The sequence below is a fragment of the Mustela putorius genome, unplaced genomic scaffold (genome assembly GCF_011764305.1).
Source record: "Mustela putorius furo isolate JIRA1106 unplaced genomic scaffold, ASM1176430v1.1 tig00003834_pilon_pilon_pilon, whole genome shotgun sequence".
NCBI lineage: Eukaryota > Metazoa > Chordata > Mammalia > Carnivora > Mustelidae > Mustela > Mustela putorius.
This window is the reverse complement of record NW_025421987.1, coordinates 39,116,932-39,133,475: the sequence shown is the minus strand read 5'-3', so window position 1 is coordinate 39,133,475 and position 16,544 is coordinate 39,116,932. Positions and strand designations below refer to the sequence as shown.

General features: G+C 38.7%; 1 protein-coding gene across 2 annotated transcripts in view; it reads left to right on the top strand.

Moving 5' to 3' along the window:
• Positions 1-16,544, top strand: part of CCDC191 (coiled-coil domain containing 191) — a 90,386-nt gene that overhangs the window by 33,210 nt on the left and 40,632 nt on the right. For both annotated transcript variants that reach the window (XM_004761414.3, XM_045088406.1), the window contains exons 8-12: positions 389-579; positions 8,611-8,860; positions 13,090-13,541; positions 14,353-14,465; positions 16,453-16,535. In XM_004761414.3, coding sequence (XP_004761471.2) covers positions 389-579; positions 8,611-8,860; positions 13,090-13,541; positions 14,353-14,465; positions 16,453-16,535 — 1,089 coding nt within the window. The remainder of the gene's footprint in view (positions 1-388; positions 580-8,610; positions 8,861-13,089; positions 13,542-14,352; positions 14,466-16,452; positions 16,536-16,544) is intronic.

The following is a 16,544-nucleotide window of genomic DNA, read 5'->3' as shown; positions in this document are numbered from 1 at the left end:
GAATGAATTAATCAGTTGGTATTTTAAACTCCAAGACAAGCTGGCAATCTTACTGGAAGCAGTTGTTTCAAGCTTTTCAAACAAGTCCCTGAACTCGAGTCTTAGATGTGACTGTTACTCAGGCTCCCCATAGGACTGATGCTTTACAGGGAGAACCAAGTATTGGAGTTTAAGTCATGAGCCTGAGAGTACCTCAGCTGCATGACTTGAATATTTGTTGTCGTTATTAACATAAAGCGATTGTACTTTGTTCCCTTCCATCAAGACAGCAGTTCCTAGATTTGCAAGAAAAAGTGTGAGGGGGGAATCTGAGGTGACAGTTCTCGGTATTAGATATTAGAGACACGAGTGCTCGTCAGTGGTGATTTTCCACAAATTTCTATTGCAGTGTCAAAAACGATATTTCTCTGCCTGGCACAAGCTGATTCTTGATCATAGGATTAAGCTGGGTAAAGCTGGGACCCTGTCCGACTGGAAGTTTCAACTGAAGGTCCTGAGGGCCTGGAGAGACTACACCAGATCCCAGAAGTTGGCGCGGGAGACTGAAGCCATGCAGAATGACCTTAGGGAAGAAAACAGGTACTGTTATTTGTATCATGAAAACCCTGGTGTGTTTAGGGCATTTTTCCTCATGAAGAATTCTGAAATAAGCTCTAAAAAGTAGATCTTCTATTATAAAATGTGGTTATTGCTGGGTTTTTTTTTCCTCTAGAAAAAAGCTAGAAAATTTTAACTGAAAATTCTAAGTGAAAAACATTTAATTAAAATATGCTAATGTCCATGCTTTCCTTTTTGATGGAAGCAAGTATTAGTCTTTTTCCCTGGTGCTCTGATGTCACTGCATTGCGCCTTGGGCCACCTTACAATTCAGAAGACAGAGTTTGGTTTAAACACCAGTAATTCTCATTGATAGAAATCCCTGTCTACACACAAAATGTTAATTAGGAACACAGGGAACACCCATCTGGGAGGACAGACCTGCCAAGGTAATTCCTCCCACTCCTCCATCTTTTGTTCCACACCCTGTTTAGAGGTTTTGATACCTTTATATTGGCTCCCTCTTACGCTTGTGAATGACAGAATTTGTCTTCAAATAAAACTTGCTTTGTCCCAGCATCTTAAAATTAAATACATTTTCTTCTTTTCATTTCCAAGTTCAACTTTGCACCCTTGAACCAAAATCATGGCTTTAAAAGGAACCATTTGTTTATTTGGGGGTAGGGACAGTTTATGTTCTTGTGTGTGATCACTTCTCTCACCAGCAACTCTGTTAGCCATTCAGGATGAAACTTGAATGAATGGTATGTGAAATCATTGTTACGTAGAGGGGAAATAGCGCCCCCTAGATGTGACAGCATCTGGCCCCCGGGTGGATTCACAGGAGCCTGACGCATAGCCTCACAGTTCTGTAGGGGAGACAGGATTTAGAAACGGAACAAGTGCTGAGCAGCATCATAAACTGCATAGTGTGTCCCCTGTGCCACTGAGAATTTAGCAGAACAGAGTGTCACAGGGACTGGGGAAGCTCCTACAGAGTGCCAGGAAGGGCTTCATCAGGAAGGTAGGTCGTGAACTGGACTCCTTACCACAAGTAAGGAGTCCTTACCATGCCTAGGTGGGGAAAGGGAGATGAGGTAATGGCATGTAGTGTAGCCATCCAGGTGGGCTGGAGATCATCAAGTATGTGGTTCTCAAGTTCATCAACTTGCGAAAGTCCTTGAATGCCACGACGAGAGGTTTAGGGATTCTTTGTTAAATAAAGGTGAATTTTTGACAGATTTTAAGCAGAAGGATGACTTCGTTTCCCTTTCTTTACAGTATGCTGGGGGAATCTTCATTGGGGTGGGAGGAGGAAAAAGGAAGCATAGAAAACTCTTTCCCATAATTTGTTTCTAAGTTCTCAGTACCCAGTGATTGATAAAAGGAATTGGGATGATAGCCTACTGATAAATGAATGGCTAGCAGGGTTTGCTGGGTAAAAGAGGGAAACTGGAGGTGCTATAAAGGGGAAGCAACATGAGTGAGGGCATGAAGGGAGTAGAAACTGAGTAAGGAAGTTAAAAGTGTCCTGTAAAATTTACATGCCAGAAGAAACTTGTGGAAGAAAATCTGAAGAACTTGAGATTTCATTCCAATTAAACTGTTTAAATATAAAAATCACTAAATGGGTATTTCATAATAGCATGATGTGCCAATTTTTTTAAAGATCTTAGAACTTTTTGTCTCGTATCTGTGAATTATTTTCAGGTGTCTATTTTTAAATGTTTAGAATGGGTACTACATTTTTTTAAGTGCCAGAGTTAGAAAACACAATAATTTTTTTACTACAAACTTTAGAGCAAAAAAATCTTAGAGTAGGAAGTCACCTCAAGGATCATCTAATCCTGCCCATCATTTTATAGATGTTAAAAGAAAGGCCTAGAGAGAGTAAACGACTCTCTCAAGGTCTTGAAGGTAAGAGTAGCTAATCTGAGACTAGAGTCTGGCTTTTTGATTCTGAGTCAGATGCCTTTTTCTATACCACCCTGCTTCTGTGTTAAATGTTAAATTGCATCTAGGTGTTAAGACAGCCATATTTTTCAGTTCTATGGCAATTTACTTTAGATGGTTGCAGATGAAAAGTAAAGCAGTAATTAAAAGATAAGTCATGCTAGAAACATGAGAAGAAAGGAGCTGTTAAATACAAACCATCCTTTGTGCTGCTTTCCTACAAATCCCTGGCTCCTCTGCATGTTTTTCTTGGTTCTAGAAATTAAGTTGGGTGTTTTTGTTCAAAGAAGGTTGGGATATTAAAGGTGGGGAAAAGCTCAGGAGTAGATCCTATGAGCAGAAACCAAGAAATGTCAGTGGGATTGAGCATGTCTAGAGAGTCTCTTCTATGTTCATCATAGTTTCTCCTTGAACCTCACTGGGCACCAAATATTTGTTGAATAGTAAGTGAGTCAGTGAGTGAATGAGCTCTGTGGCTTATCCACCCGGACATGGAAATCATGTGCTGTGCCCATGACTCAGATGTCAGCTATGTCCTCATCATCAAGCTCCTGATCCCCATTTGTTTTTGAAACCTAGAGTTTCCCCCCACTGGCCTGTCTCCTGTTCAGGGTCCAGCTTTCCTGGCTTGCTCCTTCCTTCCTTCCTTCCTTCCTTCCTTTCTTTTTTTTTCTTTCTTTCTTTTTTCTTTCTTTCTTTCTCTTTCTCTCTCTTCTATTTTTATCTATCTCTTTTCTTTTAAAAGTAGCTATGAAAGTGGTATTACAACATGCCAGTACCATATCATAATACAATCTCAACATTAACAAATATTCCCAGATCCTGAGAATTCACTTGCTTAGACAATACAACAAAACCTGGTACACACACGAAGTTAGGCCCTTTGATCCTCTCTCCCTTCCTCTCTTACATTTATGGCCAGCCCTGGACAAAACTAGGAAGAAGCAGAGCTTGTTTTCAGCATCCTCTACCCGCTCTTCCTGAGCCCCTGTTTTCTCAGTTCTCACCTGAGAAGCACCTCTGTCCTTCCCTTACTCACCTCCACATTGCCTGCAGTCCTTCCCTCTCTTGCACCAGAGTTCTGTGCCTTTCCTAGAATATGCTTTTATCTCTTCCCTTTGTCCCTCAAGTCCCTCATACTTTTTTTACTGTGATCCTCAGTTGCTGTTATCCCTCTCAGGAAACTTCTTACACTTTCACAGGTGTCGTCTGGAAACAGTGCCCAAAATGTCAGTGGTGGGGATCTCAGGACTTGAGGGTCCTGTGGCCAACCGGTGGACAAACTGGCCCTTTGGCTTCCCTCAAACCATAGCATTCATTTGTTCACTCGTTTTTTCGTTCCGTTTGATAGAATTTATTCTTTCAGCCAATCAGCTTTACTGCCGTTTACTGGGCACTAGGCTCTCTCCTAAGTACAGGAATGGGGACTTGGAAAAAAAGTGTTAAACGCTTACCTTCTGGGAGTTTTCAGTCTAAGTGAAGTGAAAAATGGTACCCAAATACTAAAAATAATTGCAACAGAAGGCACCACAAGAAAAATACTTAGGAGTGACATAGACTTGGCTATCGTACATTATAATCCCCCGGGGAGCTTTTTAAAAATAGGAATTCATGGGCCCCATCTTCTGAGCGAGAAGTGTGGCTAAGTAGGAGGGGGCGTTTTTTAATTTGGGGAAAAAACTGGTAAACCAGCACATAGCCAGCTTGTGGGAGAGCAGGCTGGGGTGAGCCCACATGCTAGCCTAGAGGTAGGGAGGCTGAGCTAAAAATAGACTGTCAGGTATCCCCATATCCCCACACCTCATTTTAGCATTCTTTTGGGCAATCACTTATGGAGCCCCTCTGCATGTCACGTTCAGTGCTCTTTCCTCCATATTCATCTGGGTATCCAGGCGAGAGGCCAGAAACTACATGGCATCCGAAGCTGGTAAAGCTCCTCATAGGTCTGTCAGACAGGCAGGGGCCCACACTCAGACTGCCTGGCTCGCTTTAAAACTCTTTCAGACAGAATCATTGTCAGCTTCCACTCTTTCCCTGGGGGCTACCTGGTGCATTATTGAATGCATTAGCTTATCCATCCCCGTTCCTGCTCATCCCAAATGCAGCTGTTCGCACCGCTGCTGTTTTCGTGTTCTGCAGCAGATTTCAGCACTCAATCCAATCACGAGTGTGTGGTTATTTATTTATCATTTCTCATTTCCTTTTAAAAAATTCAAGACACTTCTTAGATATCTAGTGGTCTTGTCCTAAGAGAGTGTTAACTTCCATGAGTTTGTTCTATATATTCAGGGGTGTGTGTGTGTGTGTGTGTGCGTGTGTGTGTGTTTTCAATTAGATCTTTTTAAAAAAAAAAAAAAAAGTCTTGTAGGACAGGCAATGTAGGTTTTGTTGTTTTTTAGGGTGACACCATTTTTAGAAGGAAACTGAGGCTTAGAAACTTCCAGGGGCTTATCTAGTGTCCCCTGTCTTGTTAGTATTCTTCTGACTTAACAGGTTCTAGAACATGCGCTGATCAGTAAGCATCATTTGAGGTGTTGATCCTGAACAGCACAGTTCATATTTAAATTCCTATTTAAACTTTTATATTTTATATTCTTAGGTGTGAAATAATAGAAGATACATATTGGTCTCTGCCCCTGATTCCTGAACAGCTCTCCTAAAAACCCATGTAATTTCCTAAGTGATAAGAGTACTAGGAACATCTCTTGTTCTAATATTGATCTTTGACCTCTGTTCCTGACACAGAACTCTTGAAACCCTTGTAATTTCCTGAGTGATAGGAGTGACTTTTGTTCTAAAGAGATAGCTCCGGTTTGGCTCCTGGATGGCACTTGGTTGAGGGTTGGTCACTGGAAAGACCAAGCCATGATCAGAAACTTGGAATTTGGGGCCTTGTCCCCCATTCTCTTGAAAAAAGAAAAAGGCTTAAGTGGAGTTAACATCAACTATAGCTACATGATGAAGCCTCCATAAAATCCCAAAAGTACGGCGTTCAAGGAACTTCCAGGCAGGTGAACACATCCACGTTGACACTCCAAATACATGGGGACAGAAGCTTTTGTGCTCAGGATCCTCCCAGACCTCACTTTATGCATCTCTTTTTATGGCTTTTCATCTATATCCTTCATCATATCCTTCAATAAACTGGTCAACCTAAATGTTTCCCTGAGTTGTGTGAGCTACTCTAGTAAATTAATCAAACCCAAGGATGGGGTGGTTGGAACCTCTTGATCTATAACCAATTGATCAGAAGCACAGGTGATAGATAACCTGGGTTTGTGACTGACACCTGAAGCTGGGGGATGAGGGGAGGAGGGAGAGTCTTTTGGGACTGAACCTTTAACCTGTGGCATCTGACACTGACTTTGGGGTAGATAGTATCAGAACTGAGTTGAGTTCTTGGATACCCTGCTGTGTGTCCAAGAGTTGCTTGTTGGCCTGGGGAAAAACTTCTACACATTAGGTGACTGTAGTGCCAGAAATGAGGTGTTCTCTGAGAAGGTAAAGGAGACAAACACAGGAGACAAACACAATGGGGAAGAACCAGGTTTTTCCTTGAAGAGGAAAGAAAATGGAGTTTTTTCCATCATCTTTGGTCTTTAGGGACAGCCTTTCTGTGCATGCAGTTATGTAACTATGATGATCAATTTATATACTCTTGCTAGAAATTCCCAGATTTCAGCTTGGAAGCATGTTTTCCTTAAGGGAACTCTGTCCTTCATTTTATGATTATCTGGGAACTATCTGAAACCATTTCTTTTGGTTAGCTTACCTAAGTACTGCATCAGATTGAAGTTTTAGGAACTTTAAGTAATTTTTCACTTTCAGAAATATTTATATTTTTAGTGTCATCTTTTAAAAAGTATGGAAGTTAGCTTATTTGGAATATTATCCCTCTGCCGAAGTGAACTGCTGAGGAAAGGAATAAAACCAGCCTTGCGTCTGGATCCCTACCTTCTGCATTTCTGCTCTTCCATTTCAGTGCACAAATGTAGAGATCTTAAATACATTTTGAAATCCCCTACATAACCACTATAGCGTGGGCTCTAAGCACTTTGGTCAACATTCAGTTTTTACCCATTTTCTTACTGTTTAGTCTTTTTGTGATAGTTGCAGAAGTATTTTTCTCTTTGTCTTTTTATACTGTCCAAATAATCTCTTCCATGACAGTTGCTTACCCTAGTGCTGCTTTTGGCTGTTTATGCTCTAAAAACATGAAATTAACACATCAGGTAAATTTCACACTCCCCCTTCCTGAGCAGATTGATGTAAATTGAATTTCACATTAATCAGACAGAGCAGAATGTATCTTCTATCCAGTGGAAATTTATGATCTTCACTCAAAAAAGGTGCTATAGGCTTTTTACTTGTTTCACTATTTAAACATTGATGTTTTGGAGCTTTTTTCTTACCTGGATTGCTGCCTGATTTGTTATCCTTATTTCCTCTAAAATTTGTATTTTAAAGTTATTCAGTCCCATGTTAGATAATTTATTTCCATGAAATTAAATTCGACGTATAAATATTACCACCTATATTGTACTTTTATTACAAAAACACCAGTCAAGTATTAATTGAGTACCTGTCATTAATACAGTAGAGGGAAGCAATTAAATACAATGAAATACACTGAAATGCAGTGTTGTTGTTAGTGTTTATCCTGAATTTCACTATTTCAGTTGACCCTACTCTCACTGATTGGTTGTTTCATTCAACTCCTCTGACATAGGTTAAATTCTGTGACTTTAGTCTTTTTCAAATCAAGGGTTTTAACCCATACATGGATCCTAAATCAGGCTCTAGGTGAGCTATATTTTTCAAAGAAAAGGAATGGAACAAAAATGCCAGAATGCTTCTCTGGTAGTAAGGGTAGATATTGTTTAGTGAAACATCTGTTCCAATTATATATACTTTTGTTTCATATACACATACATATATACTTAAACTTGTATATTGTGTCACAGTGTAACATTTTTCTTACCATAGGTGCCAGTCAAAAAAGATTTAAATCACTTAGGCATTTAAGAACTCTAGAAATGTTCTCCTGACTCATTGACTTAAGAACTTTATGATTTTTTTAATATATATAACACCAAAGAGTCCATGAGGAAAGCTAAGCATTATGGATGTTTAACAGAAATGGGTATGCAAATAGTAATATAGAGAACTTATTTGAATCACCTTTACAAAACAATAGTCCATTTTAAACCTCCAAACTGACCCCTGAAGCAATATAATAAGTTCCAAACTCTACACCTTACTTCTTCAGGGTAATAATCATCCACTTGTAGATAGAACTCAGAGACCTCCATGCCTAAATTCTCAACTGGCCGCCACAAAAATGTCTCCTAATGGAGATCCTATTTGGGAAAGAAGGTAGCAAGAAGTTCCCAGCTCCACTCAGTGATGTCCCATAATAGCATAAAGTTTCCAGGAATCAAAAGGAGCTCTTCCTTATGAAGAGAATAAACCAGACCCGCTACTGGACTGTGAGTGAGTTCAACAAGAGCAAGAGCTCTGTCTTTGACGTGTGTTTCATACATTTCTGATCTTGAGCAGGTATCCTTCATTCATTCAGTTTAAGGGTTTGATAAATGAATCCTTCTCTTTACAGACCCTGTCTCTGGTCACATCCTTCTTTCATAAGAGCCACACTTAATGACTTTATATAAGCCTTATACTTAATTTATTATTGACAGTTCACTTGTTACATCTTCTTCCATTCCCTTTCTTCCAAACCTCTGTCTTCCTTAGATTTGCAAACATGGCTGAAGTTTCCCTCATGCATTCATCGTTTTAAAAGTGGTTATTTATATGCATATTTCTTTTGCTCCTTCCTCTCCATAAGCACTCTATTTTATGGTAATTTAAAAAATGTAATATGCCTCTGTAATGTGATAGAACTCTTTCTTCTGAGGCAGTCTCTTAAGGTGCCAACATCCTCTACAAGCAGACCTTTTGTACCAGGGAGTTTGATACCATTTAGCTTAAATAAAAGGATACGATGCATCTAAGATGGAGCATTTCTGGGACTCTTTCAGACTTGTGTTTCATGTATATTATCAACTAATAAGCTGTAAATAGCTTCTTCTTATTAACGGGAAATACTTTGTCGCTTAGAAAACAACAGCTGGCCACTGAGTGTAACCGGAAACAGGTTCTCCGACACCACTTCACAGAATGGCAGCGTTGGCACCGTGCAGAGATCCTGAAGAGGGAGCTGGCTCTAGCAAAGGAGGAAACTAGGAAGAAAATGAATGAGCTGCTGGAGGCAGCCTCACTAGGGAAGCTCAGCACAAATGGGTCGTCAGGCCTCAGTCTACTTGAGGAGGCAGCAGCTGTGGTGGATCCGCCTGTAAGACATGGAGAGGTACATTGTGTTTTCTTGGTCTTCTGCTTATTAAACAGTGGCGTTTGAGCTCTGCCCTTGAGTAGCCTGGGTTATGTTAGCCACTGTCAGATTGCCTTCCCTGGACTCTCTAGAGGGTGTGAGTTGTGTACAGTGTACAGAGGTTACCTTTCAGTCAGTGTTTATTTTCTTGAACCAAATCTTCTTTTTATATATCACATACAAACTCTGGTATACTTGAGACTTAGTAGGGACATAATATAGAGAGGGAATTGAAAACAACTAAGTGAAAGACTCCTTCAGGAATAGTTGTATAAAGCATTTTATAACTCTGGAACTCCTCATACTTGATCATCAGACATTTCCTATCTAAATGAGCTTGTGATACACACACATACATACATGCATACATACATATGGGAAATTTTTACGTTTTTATTTTTCTAATAAGAAAAATCACATGTGTTAATTATGGTAATTTGATAGGAGAAAATGACAGAGAAAAAGAAAAGTAGCCTATAATTCCCTCATCTGGAGTAACCACCAGTAACATGTTAGATAGCTGTATTGTCTTTTCTCTATTCAGGCATATGCAAATTTTTCTCCTTAATATTTTATTTAGCTGTTAAATGTTCTTCAGCTAAGTTATTGAGGATACCTACTTTTTCATAATACATAATACAGAAGAAATAAGGCCATTTTTTCCCTAATAACAATTTAACTGTTCTGTTTTTCTAAAAAAAAAAAAAAAAAAAAAAAAGTTGCAGTTTCACAATATATAACATGAGGATTTTCTCTGTCATTGAATCTACTGCTGCAACTTTAGTTCTTAGCTGACAGTAAACCACAGATCAGACCTGCTTAGTCAGCATTTCTGGTTGTGGGGTACCTGTATTATTTTTTTTTAACTTTCACAGGTGAACCTGATGAATACCCTGTGATTAAGGACTGCTTTTCAATGCCATCATTTTGTAATGGCTCTTGGATATTCAGTCATGAACCAGAAGCTAGAATTTGTTTACCTTTTTCTGTATTGCTGGACATTTTAAGTTGTTTCCAGTTTGTCACTATTGCAAACAGTGCTTTAGTGATCATCCTTGTAATGAAATCTTTGCACACACCCACTTTTACTTAAATGCTTTACTTAGGATATAAAAAATAGAATATTTTTATATTATTATATTTATCTTATTTTTATTATATTTTATAATAATAAATATTCTAAAAATAGAATGCACATTTTAAAAACTATTACCAAATTGTCTTTCTAGAAAGGCTGTACCAAAGAAATGCCTATTTTCCTGCCTTGTAACACATTTTCATTTTTGTTAATTTGATAGTAAAATATTTTCATCTTATTATTGCTTCAGTATTTGCATTTTTTTATTACTAGTGAGGTTAAACATTTTCTGTAATGGCCGTTTATATATATATGTATGTGAAAATGGATATAGAAGGATAGATATTTAATACCTTGTCTATTCATGCCCTTATACATTTTTCTACTTTTTCATATTTATAGGAGCTCTTTGTATTTTTAAGACTACTGGTGTTTTTATTACTATATATTTTGCAATTATTTTTTCATTTGTCTTTTTGGGTAATTTTTGGTGTTTTTGTACTAAACAGAGTCTCAGTTTTCACAAAGTGAATCCTATCGATTTTTTATTTCATAATTGCACTTGACATATTTGAAAAGTCCTTTGGAGAAAATCTTCTACCCCCTCACCTTCATCCCAGACCCCTGCACCTAATGCTGAGTATTTAAATCAGACATATAAAATTAAGTTGGTTACCAGAGGGGCCTCAGTCTTGCTTTTTACCCTGATTACTCCCAGCAAGTAGGCTGGTATGTATGTATGTATGTATTAATTTATTTTTTATTTTATTTTATTTCTTTTCAGTGTTCCAGAATTCATTGTTTATGCACCACACCCAGGCTGGTTTTAATTTAAGCCTAGGATCCCAGCAAAGGGGTATCATGAGGATCCTTATTGAGACTTAGGTCCTCTAGGCAATTTATCTGCCTTTATGTCAGTTAGATAATTTTGTTTCCATTAAGACCCCAGAGTCTCCATCTTAAGAAATAGCTATCTGAACCTTTTACTTTGCAGAGTTACGCTGTTGTTATCTGTAAATTTTTGAAAAGTCAACAAAGTATTTTTATATGCATAAAACACAAAAATTACTATGTGTATATATAGGACTCAAATAAAAGCCTTTAAATCTCTGAACAGAATTTTATCAAGAAAGGATAGCATAAAAAATAGAGCAAGTGAAAATAAAAGGACATAATAGACTCTCTGGTTTATTAGATAAACCCTAATTTTTTCTAGAATGTAGAGTATAACATGAACAAATAAAATATGGTATCTTTAGTTAGATCCCCACTAATTATACAAAGGGACTCATGTACCACAAATGCATGCATTATATCTTGAAAATTTTCAAAATTATCAGTAAGCTAATAGGTGACTTTCACTAATTATGCCAGACTGTTCAATCCTGTACTAGTAAGTATAGTCTGTACCATTAAGCTTTATTTCATTCTCCTATTTTCACCTTGAAAAGTTACTGTGATCCAAAAGAAATTGTTGTGCTATACTCAAGGCTTTTACAGTCTTGCTGGGTTAATAATGTACCATTATCACAAAGTTTAAAAAGGTCTAAAACATATACCCTGCTTGATGCTAAATTACTTAAGCAGGTGTTCTTTTGAATAAATGTCCATTGACATTTCTGAAATAGGAGGTTATTTTTTAGTCTTTAGCATGTCAGAGTTTCCATATATCACTTTTTTCACTCTAGCTGAGTCTATAGGAAATATTTCCATCATCATGAAAAATATTTTTGAGTACCTTAGAACAAGAAGCTTCTAAGAAACAAGTAGTCCATAGTATCTTTCTCCTTGTACCACTACAGATGGCAGAATCAAAAGCTGGTCAGACCTTAGGCCATGGAATCAAACCATTCCAGAAGAGACATTTTAATTATGCATTATTTTGGCCAGGAGATGTTTTTCCAGTTAAGAATTCTGTTTCCTACCCCTCTATATAGAACTTAAAATTGGGTGATACCTCAGTCTATTAAATGAGATCCATTACAGGAGAAAGCTTTTTTTTTTTTTTTTAATTAACATATAATGTATTATTAGCCCCAGGGGTACAGGTCTGTGAATCATCAGGTTCACACACTCCGCAACACTCACCACAACACATACCTTCCCCAATGTCCCTAACCCTACCACCCTCTCCCTGCCCCTCTACCTCCAGCAACCCTCAGTTTGTTTTGGGAGATTGGTCTCTTATGGTTTGTCTCCCTCTTGATCCAATCTTGTTTCATTTATTCTCTTCCTACCCCCCATACCCTCCACATTGCATCTCCACTTCCTTATATCAGTGAGATCATAAGATAGTTGTCCTTCTCCGATTGACTTATTTCCCTAAGCATGATACCCTCTATTTCCATCCATGTCGTCACAAATGGCAAGATTTCATTTCTTTTGATGGCTGTGTAGTATTCCATTGTGTGTGTGTATGTGTGTGTGTATACCACATCTTCTTAGGATAAAACTACTCAGCCATATGCTAAAATGTAATATTATTGATAATATTCTTATGTAATGCAGATATTTGCCTGGTAATCCTGGGCTTACAGATATTTCCCACAGATAGCCTGGCAATAGTCTGGAGATTGTGAACTGTAATCCATGCTTTGATCCCAAGAATGAATGAATGAATGAGTGAATAAGTATATACATACATACATACCCTGTGATTCAGTTATTAGTGGCAAGAGAAACATTGAGAGAACAGAGCTATTATTGATTTATAAAGGTATTTGGTAGTTTTCAAACATTCTTGAGGGAGAATATGTCCTTTGCCACAAAATTCAGAGTTAATTCATGCAGATTAAAGTTCCTGTAATATATATCTGGAGTAATCCTGCCTCATTCACAAATAAACTATCCAAATCAGAAATTTCTGAGTACAGTTTTCTTATTGCAAATGGCCTGGCCCATGGCAATGGCCTGTACTCTGTAGCCACTCGCCCACACAGGTTCCGTGGTGAGCATCAGTCCACACTCTGAGAATAGCTCACAGAGCTAAGGCTGGTAGCCTCTGAGATAGCCAGGCCCAGAGCACAGGCCAGATGCACCATTGAACCAAAAAAGGCTGATTAGATGACATGGGATCTCGTCAACACAGCCCTTTAAACAGCTAAAGTGTAACATGCTCCCTCTCTCTCAGGTGACTGCTGGGCCACCTCTGTGGGAAAAGCCTCCCTCAGGGAGCCATGACTGCATGCCCAGCCCCCTCCTAGGAAGACCAACAAAGAGTGACTTGCAGGTTCCCCTCCAGCATGTCCCTCTGAACCCATCTGATAATAAGCAGCCCACGACTGGGGATGCTGAGCCCCCCCAACAGCCTGGCAAAAAGCTCAGAACTACCAGCCAGAAAGCAGAATCCATGTGCTTGGGTCATTTCCATAACCGCCACGTCTTCCAGCAACTGTTGATTGAAAAGCAAAAGAAGAAACTTCAGGAACAGCAGAAAACAATTCTGGAACTGAAGGAAAGCCAGCGGCTGGCAGAGGCTCGGTGGGCTGCAGAGCGGGCTGCAGCAGTCACTGATGCCCAGAGCTGCCTGCTGTCGAATCCCAGGAGAAAAGAACCCAAAAGAACCTGCCAGGTGCTTCCAAAGTATGTCCACTATATCAGAATATTCTTTGGACTTACGATTGGGGTTTTTTCACCTGTGGTAGATAGGCCCCTGAACTTCTTTTGTCCAGCTTCCAGACTCCATGAGCTCTCCCTTTCTTTGAAAGTACACAATTCAGAACAAAGCAACCCCCCTACATTGTGACTGATCCGTGACAGGTACTTATAATATTTGAGGCAACTGGCTACCTTTGAGTTACACAGTTAGCATTTCTGTTGTGCTACTTTTGTCCAAGGAGCTCTGTTACTATACCAGTAAAAGAGAACAGTGCTTACTTGCTCTGCCTCAATACTGGGTTTCTGATTATGTGTGGTTCTGAGAAGCCGGGATGTACAATGTCAGGTACAAATGGAGCAGCCCCTGGGCTGGCTCATTACCTAGCTTAAATTTGCAGTTGTTTTGGATAAAAGTAAACATCTTTGAGGCTGGAATAAGAGTCCAAATTTCTCAAAAGTCACTTACAATGGTTCCAGACGTGTTTGAGACATACTCAGTTCACGTGATAAGGCTAAGAAGTGGGTGATAGATACCTAATGATTTGAAGCCCTAGGGTGGGAGTCAGAGCACCTGACTAATGGCACACTCCAGCCAGTCACTCAACTTTTCCATGCTTCGTTCCACCAACGTCTAAAGTGGGTTTAATACATAGTTATCTTAGAGAGTAAAGATTAATTATAATTTGTGAAATGCTTTGAGTTTCTCAGGTTTGAAAGCTTTGAACAAAGCTGGTTATTGGTCTGAATTCTTTTCCTTTTTTTTTTCTTTTTTTTTTTTTTTTTTTTTTACCCCCAGTTCGCCTGTTGCTTCCCCTGAGACTGATGGTAGAGGAGGTGACTCCCCAAATTCTCTCTCTGGACCCAGAAGGAACCCAAGGCAACAGAAGGCACCCCACCCCATACTAAAAGGCAGGGCGGTCTGGGTGGTGGTGGCCTGGTGGTGGTGATCTTCCTTCCTGAATTAGAATATGCTAGGACTGAATCCTGGTGACTCTTAAGTTTTGAGACTTGGCAGAACCTGGTCAAAGATGGCTAGACATGTGAAGAGTGCAATGCACCAGAGAGTTCCATGCATTTTTTTCCTGCCCTCTCTGCCAAACTTTTTGGCCTTCCCAAAGAATACCAGAGGCGGGGTGGGGTGTTGAAAGGTATATCATTTTGAATTGGTTTGGATTACGAAAAAAAGTGGGACAGTTACACAAAAATACTCGTGAGTAGCTAGCTGCTAAGGACAAACATTGATAAAGATCATCTGTCATTATACTTTGTTAACTTTGAATTATTGATCCTTTTACAGCAGTCCATATGATTTTATGAGCTGTACCTTGATAGGCTTTTAGTAGTGAAATCTACAAACCAGACATTTTAATTTAATAACATTTTTGATGCATGTAGAAATCACTGTTTAAACAAAACAATACTATGAGAAGAAAAGCATTCGCCACCTAGCGAATCCACTGATTGTTTTTTCTGTATACATAGTCATGAATGTGCATATGTTTGTATTTGGAGGTAGGCACGTTGGCAATTATATTATAGTTGTAAGTCTGATTTTTCACCTTTGGCAAGATTGCTGCCCTTAGAAAAAGTGATGCCATCTGAAGCACACTGTGCCTGAAGTCCATTCATTTTAATGAAGAAATTAGCAATCTCTGTGTTGACTCTCTGCCAGGACGGCAGTTGATGCCATCTTTGCCTACCACTGAGCATGATCCGGAAATGCCCAGTTCGATGTGATTATTTTTTTAAATGATTGTTTGATCAAGGAGTTAACATATTTTAGAACTCCAGGCTACTTTTCAAGTGGTCTTTAGTGATTAGCTCTAGAAAAGATGGGAAACATGCTTCTTACCAGAGCCTGCCTCTCAGGGCTTTCACTTTAATCCTCTATTCTGTTTCTGCCTCTTTAAAGACAGCCTCCCTGCCACCATCTGTGGCAACCCCACTCTTCTTTTTTCAGCAATGCAAACACTTAATATCTGTAAGAAATAGCCTGGTGAGTTTTTTGTTTATTAATTCTTGAAACTTGGACTTAAATCTTCTTCTCTATAACATGGCACAAGGAAGCAAAAGTAACTATTGGCTGACTTAGGTGAGCAGAACTTGATACTCCTCCCCCCCATTTCCCTCTCCTGTAAAAGTCCCGATTGATGACAGAGTCATATTATCAGACCATCTTGCACATTTGCTTCTTTTGGATCGATATTTAATAGACTGTCAAGAACAGGAGTCTGACACTTGAATTCGTTCAGATGCCAGTTCTCCAAATGCCTAGTACAATTCCATTTCCTGCCCATCTGTATATCTATCCAAGCCTTAAAACTAGATTTTAATATATTCATCATGACCCTAAACTTTAGTTTGTTGGTTGTTGTTGTTACATATACAGACGTAGGTATAATGACTTAGGAAAAAGAGCAGACTCAATGGGATTTGAGGACTGACTGTACTGCCAAAGTATTTGTTAGATGTAGTTAAAGTTTTCTCCATTCATTGAAGGATTACCAATTTAAAATTCTGGTTTCTGGGTTTCAGTAATAAAAGTATCATCAAGGTACACTGTCTTATTTAAACCAGTAAACAATTATTCTAATAGAAACGTGAAAACAATTTGCAAATTGTTCATCATTGATGAGGATAGGATTGTAGGTCTTTAACCTGTAGGGGGTAGATAAATAACATATACGTACTTACATATTTATAAATACAACTACAACTTATATTTTTAAAGTATAAATTTTATATTTATAAACAAATAAATGTTTCTGAAATTGTAAACACTCAACTTGCAAGAAAACCCTAACAATAACACGAGATTTTGCTATAAAATGTGGAGACATTTCTTTTGCAGTTCTCCTTATATTTTTGATATTGGAACTCTGTTACTATTTTCTAGCCATGGAAGAGAGAGCCGTTCAGCGAGCTGAACGTAGGCGGATCTTGGCAGAGAGGAAGAAGAAACAAGAAGAGGACAAATTGGTAAATCAA